The sequence below is a fragment of the Maniola jurtina genome, chromosome 17, assembly GCF_905333055.1.
Source record: "Maniola jurtina chromosome 17, ilManJurt1.1, whole genome shotgun sequence".
NCBI classification, from domain to species: Eukaryota; Metazoa; Arthropoda; class Insecta; order Lepidoptera; family Nymphalidae; genus Maniola; species Maniola jurtina.
Window position 1 is genome coordinate 7,045,233 of NC_060045.1, and position 13,977 is coordinate 7,059,209.

General features: G+C 37.3%; 1 protein-coding gene across 1 annotated transcript in view; it reads left to right on the forward strand.

Moving 5' to 3' along the window:
- LOC123873966 overlaps positions 1–13,977 on the forward strand; it is a 17,336-nt gene continuing 3,359 nt past the window's right edge. Inside the window, exons 1-11 of the mRNA XM_045919089.1 lie at positions 1–199; positions 275–475; positions 1,522–1,767; positions 2,276–2,395; positions 2,802–3,192; positions 3,759–3,940; positions 4,518–4,710; positions 5,279–5,896; positions 6,689–7,003; positions 12,945–13,024; positions 13,098–13,887. Coding sequence (XP_045775045.1) covers positions 122–199; positions 275–475; positions 1,522–1,767; positions 2,276–2,395; positions 2,802–3,192; positions 3,759–3,940; positions 4,518–4,710; positions 5,279–5,896; positions 6,689–7,003; positions 12,945–13,024; positions 13,098–13,887 — 3,214 coding nt within the window. The 5' untranslated portion in view covers positions 1–121. The remainder of the gene's footprint in view (positions 200–274; positions 476–1,521; positions 1,768–2,275; positions 2,396–2,801; positions 3,193–3,758; positions 3,941–4,517; positions 4,711–5,278; positions 5,897–6,688; positions 7,004–12,944; positions 13,025–13,097; positions 13,888–13,977) is intronic.

A 13,977-nucleotide genomic window follows, 5' to 3' on the forward strand; every position in this document is an offset into this window, starting at 1 on the left:
TTGATTCGAATCGTTACTTTTAAAAAACATTAAGAAGTTTTAAATCTTTTGTATCTACTGTTTGTAAAATCAAGTTGTTCAAAATGTTGTTTTATTAATTTAATAATATAAATCGAACATCATGGATACCAGTTTTAAGGATTATTTAAATATTAAAAACTTGCCCGATGATTCTCGTAAAGCTGTAAGATTTATAGTGGTGAGCGGTTGATTTATAATAAATTTTACAGCGAAATATCTGATGAATTATGTTCATTACAAAACTTGGTTTCAGGATACATTAATAAGCAGCGTATATCCCTTGTTAAAAAGAATCAGTGATAAGCTACATTATCAGATTAAAGATGAGATACCTGATGAAAACTTCACACAAATTCGCAATGTTTACACCTTGTGTGCAGATCAAATTAAAAAATCTATTTTAACTTTATTTGATATAATTAAGATAGAATACCAGCAAGATATTTACCTACAGGTTTGTACGTTCTTTGAAATATTTTTGGCATCCAAATACCAGGTAACGTGTGTACAACTTATTATATAAGTAGCTCTTAAGTATTAACAAACCTTTTAATGCTATTCAGAACCAATGGTAAATTCATTTGGATAATCAAAAACACTTTGCAATAAGTTTATTTGAAAATGTATGAAATCTTACCCACTTAATCACTAAGTTACCTATGTATTAATTTTGAAATGGGTTAAAAATCTGAAGATCTATCAACATTTCAGTCTGCGGAAGTCATTGCTGAACATAGGTCTTTCCCAAATATCACCACACCATGTCCTCATCCTTCCTGTTTCAGCCACTTCCCGCTACTCTCTTTAATATATTGTCTGTCCTAATATCTTGCTAAAAAGAATCTTGCCCCCATACTATGCTTACTTGTACACTGTCTTTATTCTAGAACTTTCCAGCTCCTGTGGCAAGCATGGACTGCCCAGTGTCTGCTTCAGTTTGCTGATGGTTTGGGATATGTCAGTGACCTTGGTTCTCTTGCAGATCTCTTCATTTCGAATTTTGTTATTCAGAGATAGCCCTATATAAAATCTGTAATGGTGTTTTTTTAGGGTTCCGTACCTCAAAAAGGAAAAGGAACCTGTCTGTCTGTCAAGAAACCCATAGAGGACTTCCCGTTGACCTAGAATCATGAAATTTGGTAGACAGGCAGGTCTTATAGCACACATAAGGGGTACAATCCGAAAACAGTGAATTTGTGGTTACATCACAAAAAAAAAGTGGTCATGAACAAATAAATAATTAGTATTTTCAACTTTCAAAGTAAGATTACTATACCAAGTGAGATATCATATGAAAGGGCATTCTAAAACAGATTTTTATTTATTTTTATGCATAATAGTTTTTGATTTATCGTACAAAATGTAAAAAATACGACTACTGACTCGCACTTGGCCAGCAGGTCTGACTACAGCCAAGTGCTAATCAAGGTATAAATTTAAAAAAAAACAGCCGTCCATTGTACATGACTGTAATGGTGTAAAAAGTATTTCTTTTTTCAGGAAAGCCGTCAATGTACCATAGAAAGAATATGTTGGTGCATACAAAAACTGGCATCAATAGAGGAACTGGTAGAGAAACCTGCAAGGGATATATTGGATACTTCTCATGAATTCATAACCATTTCTTCAATGTACTTTGTGAATTGGATAGATCAGACATTTGACATACTTGGTAGATTATCCAATGTTATATCAAGGAATGATTTTAAGAAGACGGATGAGCTGTCTAATGAGTGGAAAATGGAGGTAATGAACTATTTTTAGATTATATCCTATTTGATGGCACATCACTCAAAATGGACTCGATTTATTAGCATGTTATGAGTTCTGGAAGGATCGAACTTTCCTGTAGAATGTTTTCTGGAATAAAAAGTTGTCAATTTCTGGGACACAAGCTGTACCAAATTTCATATTTTATAAAACGGATGGGCCTTCAAGAATCCTGTGGGAACTCTTTGATTTTCCAGGATAACAAGCCTATGTTTGTCTCCGAGTTTGAGTAATTTTCCATTACTCAAATTCAAATTCAAAATATTATTAATCAATTAGACTTTTACAAGAACTTTGGAATCGTCAAAAGCATCTACCACCACTATTTTGGTTGAAAAGAGCAACCGCCGAGTTTCTTGCTGGTTCTTCTCGGTAGGAACGGCATTCCGAACCAGTGGTAGATTATTTTGACGATTCAAAAGCATGTGCAAAACTTTAATTTGAATTTGAATTTTAAATTTGCATGTGGTATTTTTTTTTTCAGTTAATAGAATGCGTGTGTGGCCTCCACACAGCTGTGGATGAGTTGCTGCTATGTGCGATGACGCTGTGCAAGCACTGTCTGCCTGGGGACCAGTATGTGGTTAAAGCTCGCTGCCAAGTGGTAACTAAGCTTTTTTTAATTCATATGCTTTGTTTAATGACTATAAATATTTTGATATCATACATAGTTTTGCCTACCATCCCAGGTTCTGTACTTACTAGTCCTGTTCGAATCATTAAAAAAGACAGCATTTGATCTTAATTTGATAGAAAACAGTTTTTTTAAATACAGAATATTAGCCATGTTAATCATGACTTCCCCTTTCCTCTCCAACTAAGCATAGAGCTTGTGATAGGAGTAGATACGACAATAGTGCAATGGGTGGGGTTTGAACCGCCGACTTTCGGATTTCATTTACCCATTAAGCTATTGAGGCTTCATATTTTTATAATATGGGTAGCGATTATGCCAATTGTCCTTAATTGACAATTTATGAAATCTTATTTTATAATAATACACTTTCCAGGTTTTAAGAGAGACCAAAACATTACTAAGTGAACTCATTGAGGGCGACTCAGACACGGTGCAAGCGACAATAGAGACATTGAAGTTGCCAATAATGCCTTTCAACATTACCGTGCGTATCGACGTCTTGAAAGACGTGCTGTATGTACTAGAGACTAACACTAACACAGCTTTGTTAGCTTTAGTCGTTCACTGTTTCACTCAAGACGTTTCTCCAGTAGAAATATTAATGGACCACTTTGGGCATTCATCTAAGACGTGCGCCTGTGATGCGACTGGTGATGGTAGTGATGTTACAGAGACGTGTATCGTTATAAAGGATTTTGATTTATACAACGAGAGGCTGTTTCAAATTGGATCGTTTGCTATGTCATGCTCGTCTGATCAGAAGAGTAAGTTTTTTAATATTGCATTTTTAAAGATCTTTACTCGAAAGATGCTATTACTAAGCCTCCGCTGTCCGACCGTCTGGCCGTCCGTCTATCTGTCAGTGGGCTATATCTTATGAACCAGAGACAACCCTCCACCTCCTATGGCGATGGCCCCAACAACCTCTCTTTTATAGGGTCCGAATCGCGGAAGGGTGCCCGTTCGGTACTTGCTCTAGGCTCATGCCGCGTTCCTTACTCCACATAAATGATTTTATTTCTCCTTGTCCCTTATGTTCATTCTCTCTTGGGGGCTATCCTCTATTGTATCTCATGAACCCACCATCTCCTATGGCCCCATCAACCTTGCGGTTATATGGGCGGGAGGGCGCCCGTACCTTATGAACCGTAATAGATACATAGTTAAAAGTTTCACAGTGTGTATATCTATTGTCGCTATACCAATAACTGATAAAAAAAATTAAAATGGCCGCCATGCAAATTAAACATACTGACCACTAGCTAGACCAACAAGGTAGTTATCTAATGTTGGTATAGCAAGTCTGAGTTCACGTTAAGTGATTTTCCAGGAATCCTCGACCTGCGCAGTGGGCTGGCCAGCTTGGAGGCGCTGGAGCCGCACCTGGTGCCCGCCGCGACGCTGCGTGCGCGCAGTCCGCACGCGCGCCTGCTCGCCGCCACGTGGCGCCGCGAGACCGCGCTCATCAGGGACAGCGTCTTCTTGATCGTCGACCCTGCTGCTTTTGCTGATGTAAGATATAAATTCAGCGATATCAATGTTCCACTATATGCAGGCGCGGATCCAGACCTTAAAAAAAGTTGTGGGTACAAGTATGGGTACATATAGTTTTGGTACCTGTGAAATGTTAGTTTGTTCACTCACAATAATTACAAAAGTAAATGTGTCTTCGTTTGTACATCACAGTATCACATTTAGACTTAACAAATAAACCGATTTTGATGAACTTTTTACAACTTTAAAGTCGACCGTGAAAGTATGACGTCACAAGTTTATTAGGCTTGTGGGCATGCCCATCGTGCCCATAATGGTGACTTGTGAGCATGCCCATCGTGCCCACAATGGTAGATACGCACTTGACTAGATGGGACACTTCATAAGTTCATGGTAACAACATTTTCCAACGAAAATCGATATCTGGATTCCTAACAATGCGCTCTAAACTTTTGTGAAAACTTGCGCGATAACTCTAAATTATTATTCGCCTAGGTAGCTTTAATACCTATCTGTCTGTTCAAACTTATCTAAGTTCGTAAAAATGGAACGCGTCTAAAGCGGATTACGATTGGCAATATAATTTTTATTCCAGAAAGCGAGGCAAATGATGCATCAAAGTCTGCTGGAAATATTGAAAGAGAATCGTTACGACAACAGTAAAACTTGCTCGGTTATCAATATCGGGTGCGTGGTGTACACTTTCTTTGAAGTGTACGAGAAGTGCGAGCCCGACGCGCTAACTTGCCACGAGCAATTGGCTCCTTTGCTCAAAGATTTGAATAAGGGTGAGTTACGATGCTCTTGTTCAGTTATGAACAACAGCTGCGTAGTGTAATACTTTCATAAAACTATCAAAATCCCAAAATATGCACAGTCAAAATAGGTACTATTTATTATTAGAATTATAATAGTTAGTGTGAAATTATAAATAATTAAAATAATTGTTTTGACATTATATAAGCTATATGTATATGCAATAATAAAGCTATGAAAATAGCGTTTTATGTATTTACATAATAAAAACATGCAAATGCATATATACCTACTTAATCCAATGTCTAGTTATAAGTCTATTACTATTATAGTTTGATCTATGTTAGAGGAAAAACTCTAGAATAAATTATTTTCATAATATAATACAAATTATAACTATGGCATTATTTACTTTCGTCATTTGGTCATTTGCGTTTTTGGCTTTGCTAAAAGCAAGCATATAGGTATACATAGGTATACCTGTAATTACTGTACCGTACTGTAATTGTAATAAGACATATTAGGCATAGGCCTAATATGTCTTATTACAATTATTATTATTTCTGTGTAACTTTCTAATTATTTTAAAATTCATTTCAGTTCAAATAGAGTGCAAGATAGTGAGCAATCTTCTGAGTTCATCAAACGAACACAAATACAACGTAAAGGATTCCAAGAACTCCACAAATCCTACCTTTCAACAACTTGCTAAACGTTTAAAACTTCTCTACACATTGGTCAAAAGAATCAACTTGCTGTACAATCCACGGGAAAATGACGATGAGTTTTACGAAGAACCACCCGAAAGTAAAAACACCACTCAGACTTACAATAAATACGCGACGTATGTGAATTCGCCAAGAAAATATACTCAAAACTTCTCGAAAAGCGTTTTCGCCCGAACCAATATGCGCAGTTCGACAGGAAAATTCCCTTTGGCGGTGTTAACTAAGCATATGAAAGCTAGAAATAAAACAGATCTAAGCTTTTCAATCAAGCTTGATGATTTATGCGATGTGTCGGAATTAAAATTGAATCGCGAGCCGTCGATTCTGTATCGCACGCCTTTGAAAACGAAATCCTCTTTGCGAAAAGTCGTTTTGTGTAAGCAGCGAGCTTTGCCGTGTGGGAATACAAAGAACGATAGAACTGAGTTAGAAAGCAGTGCTATGGAGAAAGAGAGCGTATTGGATGATGCAATGAGTTTACAGATAACAGGTAAGCTTTAAATAGTTTTAAAAATAGGTTAGGCGCAACGCACACCGCCAGAGCCAAGGCATGGTCGTTTCCTTGATAGTAAATAATCTGTCTGATGATGAAAGTTGAGAGTGAAAGAGCGGCAAATTTAAAATTTTTGCAATAAAATTGGTAAAAATTTAGGACGTGTGCAGAACTACTACTTTTTAAGTTACACCAATGTACCTGTGCAGAAAACCTAATTTTAAATGGCGCGAAAATATCTCAGCCAATCACGCATTCTTCTGTCCGCTATTGGTTGTTATGTATGATGTGCCATGTTTTGTACGTGCGAAATATGAACGAGATAGTACGAATCTGTTGTTCTTGTGTTTAAAATCTTAACGTCAAGCAATAAGGTCCGTATTTGATAGGCGTTCGGTTGCGCTTTTTCAGATACGACTTTATAAAAGTGGTGCTTAGTACTGTGTCCCCTAGAATAACTAGGAAATAGGAATAAAAGTATTTAATAGTTTATATTTTTAACCCCCGACCCAAAAAGAGGGGTGTTATAAGTTTGACGTGTGTATCTGTGTATCTGTCTGTGGCATCGTAGCTCCTAAACTAAGGAACCGATTTTAATTTAGCTTTTTGTTTGCAAGGTGGCTTGATCGAGAGTGTTCTCAGCTATAATTCAAGAAAATCAGTTCAGCCGTTTGAAAGTTATCCGCTCTTTTCTAGTTACTGTAACCTTCACTTGTCGGGGATGTTATACATTTTTAATTTACACTTGTATTAATATGCTGACTGCTTAACAACATTTTTGTGTTTCAGATGTCTTGAACCAGATCAATGATTTGACTTTCAACGCATCAACAACCACTTGGCGTGCGTTAAACTCCACTGTTTCAATCGAAAAACCGGTCAAAAACAACGGTGATATATCAAACAATATTTTGAAATTATCGATAAACAACGACGCTACGTTCAAACGCCTGTGGAACATCACCATAAACACTAGCGTTGCGGATATCGAAACCACATCAAATATGTCACAGCCCTCTGAAGTCGACACATTGGAAAGAATTAACGATTTAGATTTGGTAGAAAGCAGATTGAGTGATTTGAAATCGGAACATACTGAGACTAGTTTATAAGTAAAGGTTATTTTAAATCAATTAGAGCCTCAATAGCTCAACCGGTAAAGGAGTGGACTGAAAACCGAAGAAAGGTCGACGGTTCAAACCCCGCCCGTTGCACTATTGTCGTACCTACTCCTAGCACAAGCCTGACGCTTAGTTGGACAGGAAAGGGGAATATTAGTCATTTAACATGGCTAATATTCTTTAAAAAAAAAAATGTATGTATTTTTTAATAATTATGAAATTGATTATTGAAATTATATTTAAATATTTTTGTATTTTTTATTATATTGGTAGGTTTTGGAAATAAAGTTTTTATTATTAACTTACAACTTTGTCATATTAATTTCATCCATTCTTCAAGACCCAGAAATGTCTTTACAAAAGAATAGATTTATTTTTATTTAGATGTATTTTTATTCTTTCTAATAGAAGATGCTTAAATTAAATTAAAAGATCCTATAAAATTATTCAGATTTTCTAACGCGCGTTAAAAAAGCGTTACAATGAAATAAATTGATAACTAATGGGATAATTATCTAGGTATTTTAGTCAGCACTTTATTATCACATGAGCTAGATTTTTACAAGTAGACCCTAGTAATGATTTACTTACTCGTAGCGTCTGTGGTAAATCCATACTAATACATACTTTTTTAATATTATAAATGCGAAAGTTTCTGTCTGTCTGATTTAAAAAAAATCTATTTCCACGCGGACGAAGTCGCGGGCAACATCTAGTTAAAAATAAACTTAGCTGTTTTGGACCTAGAGTACCTCTGGCTATGCTTTAAGGGTAAAACCGTAAATTATTATTATTAAAAAAGTAATATGAAACTAACAGACCCCTCTGCGTCCAATCAGTGATGATATGTAAGCCCGCTAGGGATTTTTTAGTATATCCTATTCCTTTAGCTTTAGAAAAAATACTTGAAAAGCGGTCTAGTGCGGGCTGACTCGCACAGGATGGGTTCCGTACCATCTTATAAGGTCATGTACCTTTAGTACATTTACATGATGGTCATATTATTGTAAAGTGTGGGATCTCCTTTTTTTTAAATTATATAAACTAGTGCTTGGCTGCAATCAGACTCTCTAGCAAGTGATGATGCAGCCTAAGATGGAGCGCGCTTGCCTAGAAGTTGCCTATTCACTCTTGACTTGAAGGTACCCATATTATAGGTGGAAGGGAAAAATCCTTCAAAAAAAACATCCTTCGGCAGTGTTCCTACTAGATTTCAACATGAGGTATTCAAGGGGCGGATCAAAGTCTTGAAAAACCGGCAACGTATTGCGGCTTCTCTTGTGCTGCAAAATGTTCATGGGCGGCGATATAATCACTTATCATCAGGTGACCCGCCTGCTCGTATGCTCGCTATTTTTATATTTAAAAAAAGCATATATTTGCAAGCAAGTATTTTCATGCCATTATGTAGGTACATTTTGCTTTAATAAATATGCTCGACGATGAAGATTCTATTTTCGTCTTTACAAGCTATAAGTAAAATCATCCTTCAATAAAATGCGTTTATTAGAACTAATGTCTATTTGTAGGTTATAGGGAACTGGATAGGTAAGTAGGTATATTCTGAGATAGCAATTTATCACGAATGCAATTATTTACTATCAGTTTTGTAGGAAGCCAATGTAGACCTTGACAAAATTAGCATAATTCTATGAGGCAATACCCACCTGCACTCAATTTAAATAAACCCTCCATACTAAGTGCCCATCAATTTGAGTGCATATTGTGCAGTACCTTGAAAACTCCACCCCTACGTACGCAGGGCAAACAATCAGGCTTTAAAATCAACCGTATTTCGTCAGACATAAGAGCTATAACAGTATAAATCTACCGTTTAAAGTACAGCCTACCGTACGCGCATGTCTGAAAAGTTTGGGTCCCGGTATAAAAGCTGAAATTCCCTGGAACAAACATCATTCCCGCCAAGATCTTAAAAGTTGAAACAACTTAGGAATCTAACTAACTTAAAAGTTTTAATAAGGTGTGTGAAATTGGAATAACTCCGAAAGTAAGTTTTAAAAGCTAAGCGCATACTTAACTCGCATTGCACCTCACTTTCATCTCATAATAAAATATGCAAGTGATTGTTTTCACAAGAAAATTACAAAGCTCTTATCTTAAATTTAATATAGTAACAGGAAATAAAATTAATAATAATGCAGTTGTGCTTGCGCCTTAACTTTTATCTACCTGATTAGTAAGACCGTGACAGTCTAGTGGTTAAGAGGTCGGCCCTAAAGGTCGGTGGTTGGATCCCGGGCACGCATCTCTAATTTTTTTAATTCTAAAGCCAAGAGCCGATCGGCAAACTTCTCACATCTTTGAGAATATTATGAAGAACTTCCAGGTATACAGGTTTTCTCACGAGCGATGTTTTCGGTCACAGTTAAAGCAATGTGATATTTAATTACTTGAAACGCGCATGACTCCGAAAAGATAGAGATGCGTACCCGGGATCGAACGCCGGTCCTCCGGCTAGGAGGCTGACATCTTAACCATTAGGCTATCACAGTCTTACTAATCAGGTAGATAACAGTTAAGGCACAAGCACAACTGCATTATTAGGTACTTTATTTTATTTCCTTCTAGCTTAGAAATATATTGAGAAACATACAATATTTCTAAACTGTCTCTGGTCTGGTCTAGTGAAAGTCTTCGGCCGTGATTAGTTACTATCGCACCAAAGGCTTAGAGCTTAGACAAGAGATTTAGCTTTTCAATAGGAAGCTGTACGATGCCGCGTAAAAACCGATTAGAGGTACGGGTTCAATTAAACTGTCATACCTCTCCCAAGTTCGCTCGTTTTTATGTTCGATTGCATCATCACTTACCACCTGGTGAGATAGCAGTCAAAAGCAAACTTGTATCGGAATAAAAAAATCGGTAAAGTGGGGTTGGACTCGAAGGGTTCCTTGATCCTTACTATCGTACAAGAAAATTACATTTTGGAATTTTTATTAAATATTTGTTATTATAGCGGAAATAGAAATACACATTCTGGGACAACTCTCTATCTATTTCGGTTCATGAGATACAGCCCACTGACAGACAGACGGATAGACGGACGGACGAACGGACAGATGGAAAATGCGCAGCGGAGGCTTAGTAATAGGGTCCCTTTAGCACTCTTCGGGTGCAGTACCCCAAAAAGAAGGGTGATGTGCGAAGCTGAATGAAAGGACAATGCATTATGCAGCACTCGCTTCGTCATAAAGCGAGACTCTTTCTGTATGACGTCTTTTGCCATTTAAAAACTTTCCTCACCCCACGGTCTTGCACCACTAAATCCAGTGGCTCCTTGCGACTATTTGATGTTGAGAATCAGGCATTACTTTGGGTCCATGATAGACAAAGAACCAAATTACATCAGGTCCATGGTATACAAGGAACCAAAAGCTTAATTTGCTATAATCCGCCAAAGAAATCTGTCATGCAGCATGCATGCAGCATGCGACATGCACCACCCGCCCTCCCACTGATAAACATGCAGGAAAAGCCAGCCACCAAGCAAGCCATACGCACCACCACGCAGCACCACACAGATCCCAAAACCACTTGACGCACATTTCGCCCCGACACCGGACCATACAGATTTCTTTGGTTTGGCGGATTATAGCAAATTAAGCTTTTGGTTCCTTGTATATCATTTGATGTCGTCTGTCGGGGGTCTTCCAACGTTGCGCTTTCCGGTAGGAGGTCGCTATTCTAAAGGGGCAACATCTGTTGGTTTTCCGAACTATGTGCCCTGCCCATTGCCACTTCAGCTTCGTGACCCGTTGAACTATGTCGGTTACTCAGGTCTCCTACGAATTTCCTCATTTCTAATTAATTGATCACTTTACTCACTTAGGGCTTAAGTCCCCTTCCGTTCATCTTTACGAGAGAGATCTTCTAAGATATTATTAAATCAAAATAATATTGTCTCTAAAATTACAATGAAAGTCAAACCTTATAATTTATTCTAGGTCATGCTACACTGCTTAAACTGATTTCCATTTGTAGACAAAGAGCTTAATGTTTCGATTCCTTCTTTCTATTTAGAAAATAATAATTATTATTTTATCATTAGAACAAGTGTAAATTAAAAATTTATAAAACCCCCAGACAATTGAAGGTTACAGTAATAAATAGGAAAGAGCTGATAACTTTCAAACGGCTGAACCGAATTCTTGGAATATAGCTAAGAACACTCTCGATCAAGCCACCTTTCAAACAAAAAAAAAAACTAAATTAAAATCGGTTCATTAGTTTAGGAGCTACGATGCCACAGACAGATACACAGATACACATAATATACACACGTCAAACTTATTTATTTTTATTTGCATGCTACACTTCTGGGTAAATAGTTACTTTTTTTCACAGACTTTTTGTCGATGATGAATATTAATTTATAATAAGTAGTTTTTAGGAATTGACGTTATTGGAAAAAAAAATTGCATGGCGGCAATTTTAAAATTCGCCAGCTTGGTTTTTAAATTTGTTATTATAACTATTGGCAATAAAAAGTGTGTTTTCCCAACTCTACCTATTACGGTTCATGAGATACAGCCCTTTGACAGACAGACGGACAGACAGTAGACGGATGGACAGCGGAGGCTGATTTGGCAGATTGATCTAGCGTGGACTAGATATAATGACAGCGGAGGCTTAGTAATAGGTTCCCGTCGGCATCCTTCGAGTACGAAACACTGAAAATGAAAAAAAAAATACTAAAAAAAACTGAATATTTTTCTCAATCATTCAGAATCTATTCATTCTCACCTGGTGTTAAGTGATGATGCAGTCTAAGATAGAAACGGGCTAACTCAAAGCAGCATGGCACCCATACCCCTTTAATTTCTATGCGGCACCGTACCGAAACGCTAAAATGCTTGACGGCCGGTAGGGTGGTAACAAGCCACGGCCGAAGCCTCCCACCAGACTAGAGATTTAGAAATTATAAAATTCCAAACCACTGACGGGAATCGAACCCGAGGCCCTCTTACTAATAAAACTACAGCGCTCACCACTACGTCAGGGAGGCCGTTATATAAAAGCGTCACAAAGCAATGCCGAGTAGAAGCTATTATTAAACTAAATGAAATTTTCATTAAAACTTAAATATCAACGTCAACGGTGGAACTGGAAAACGGAACACAGTTAGCTATTACTAACTGGAACTCAGGTGCAACAACGGTGCGCCTCCGTTATTGAATCTGCCAAGTTATTATCTGCCGCCCTACGAACTTACGTTTATTATTTAATATAGGAAAGCTGTCTGACTTTGCAAATGAACTTGGAAATATTATTCACCTACTGTACCGTATCACTCGCACCGGCTTCGTACGGGTGACGATTTTTCCGACTCAATTCGCAAAATTATCATCATACCCGGTAGCTTATTTTCGAAAAAGCCAATGACCATTTTTAACCCCCGACCCAAAAAGAGGGGTGTTATAAATTTGACGTGTGTATCTGTGTATCTGTCTGTGGCATCGAAGCTCCTAAATTAATGAACCGATTTTAATTTAGTTTTTTTTTGTTTGAAAGGTGGCTTGATCGAGAGTGTTCTTAGCTAAGTATAATCCAAGAAAATCGGTTCAACCGTTTGAAAGTTATCAGCTCTTTTCTAGTTACTGTAACCTTCACTTGTCGGGGGTGTTATAAATTTTTAATTTATACTTGTTTCAGTTATTATTTATAATTTGCTCTATATTAATTACTTTTTAAGAATTTCAATGTAAATTAAATTTTCATTCGGGAATCAAGACTTGGCAAAAAAATCACATTCAAGATATAGTTTTTCGCTAAAATTTTATAGCTGTTACGCTCGACTATTTATTACGTATAACTAACTAATAAGTAAGCGAGTACTTATTAGTTTTTATTATATCTTATGTTTATGTTATGGTGTCTGTAGATGAAGAGCACTGCACGGCTAGGAAATCTCGGAAGGCACAATAGTTGCTTCCTTATCAGTATCACCACGCTGGTCTTGGCATACTCCATTTACATTGATCAGGTGAGTTGTATTTTAAAATATTTGCATACGATTTATTTAAATAGAAAATTTAATATTTTTTTTGCATTGTAAGGTTACTGGATTACCACCGGAAGCATCGTCTAACCCTTGGCCAACGTTTCCAAGAAGAAATGTCGCTGCTTTAGCCAGAGATGGGTATCTAAGAAGCGCAGCCCCAGGTTACAAAAGAAGCATCTCAACCTTAGCCAAAAATGGCCAACTTCCTACATTCACAGCACCTTTTGACGAAGCCGATAAGCAGGAGCAAGATGAAGAAGCATCGCACGAGAAAAGGAACTTAGCTTCAATTGCACGAATGCGTAGCTATTCAGCTATGAAAAGGAACATACAATCTTTGGCAAGAGATGGTTATCGTTTTGGAAGATCACAAAACAGTCAGCAAAATGATAAGCGAAATATTGCAGCATTGGCGCGTAACGGCCTCATTCACAAAAGAGACGAAATGGTTGGTGACGAATACTACTTCCCATTCTATCAAAACCCATTACCGCCACTCTCAGAAATCACTCGCCCGCTCGATTACAACGAAATTTATGATCTACAACAATCTATAAATCCTGATATGCTCCCACCGCTTTCGCAAGTGTTCAAAAGGAGTGACGCGAGTTTTTCACCAGATGCTGATGCGATGCAATCGAAAATGGATTATGACGATAACTGGTACCTGAAGCGAGGTTCTTTTGGACTGCCAGCACATGGTCTTTACAGGCCAATTTACATCGAGACTAATGGCAATGTAAGAAACAGAAGATCTATATACTCTCTGCCTGATGTTATTGATCGCAACGATATAGATGTTCCGGAAGATTACGATAATGCAAATGAAGACAAGCGATCTGTAGGTAAGACAGATTTTGACAGATTGATTTGATTCTTAAAATTATTACAATTTTTTTAACTTGTCGGTGCACTACCGTATAACAATATTTTGT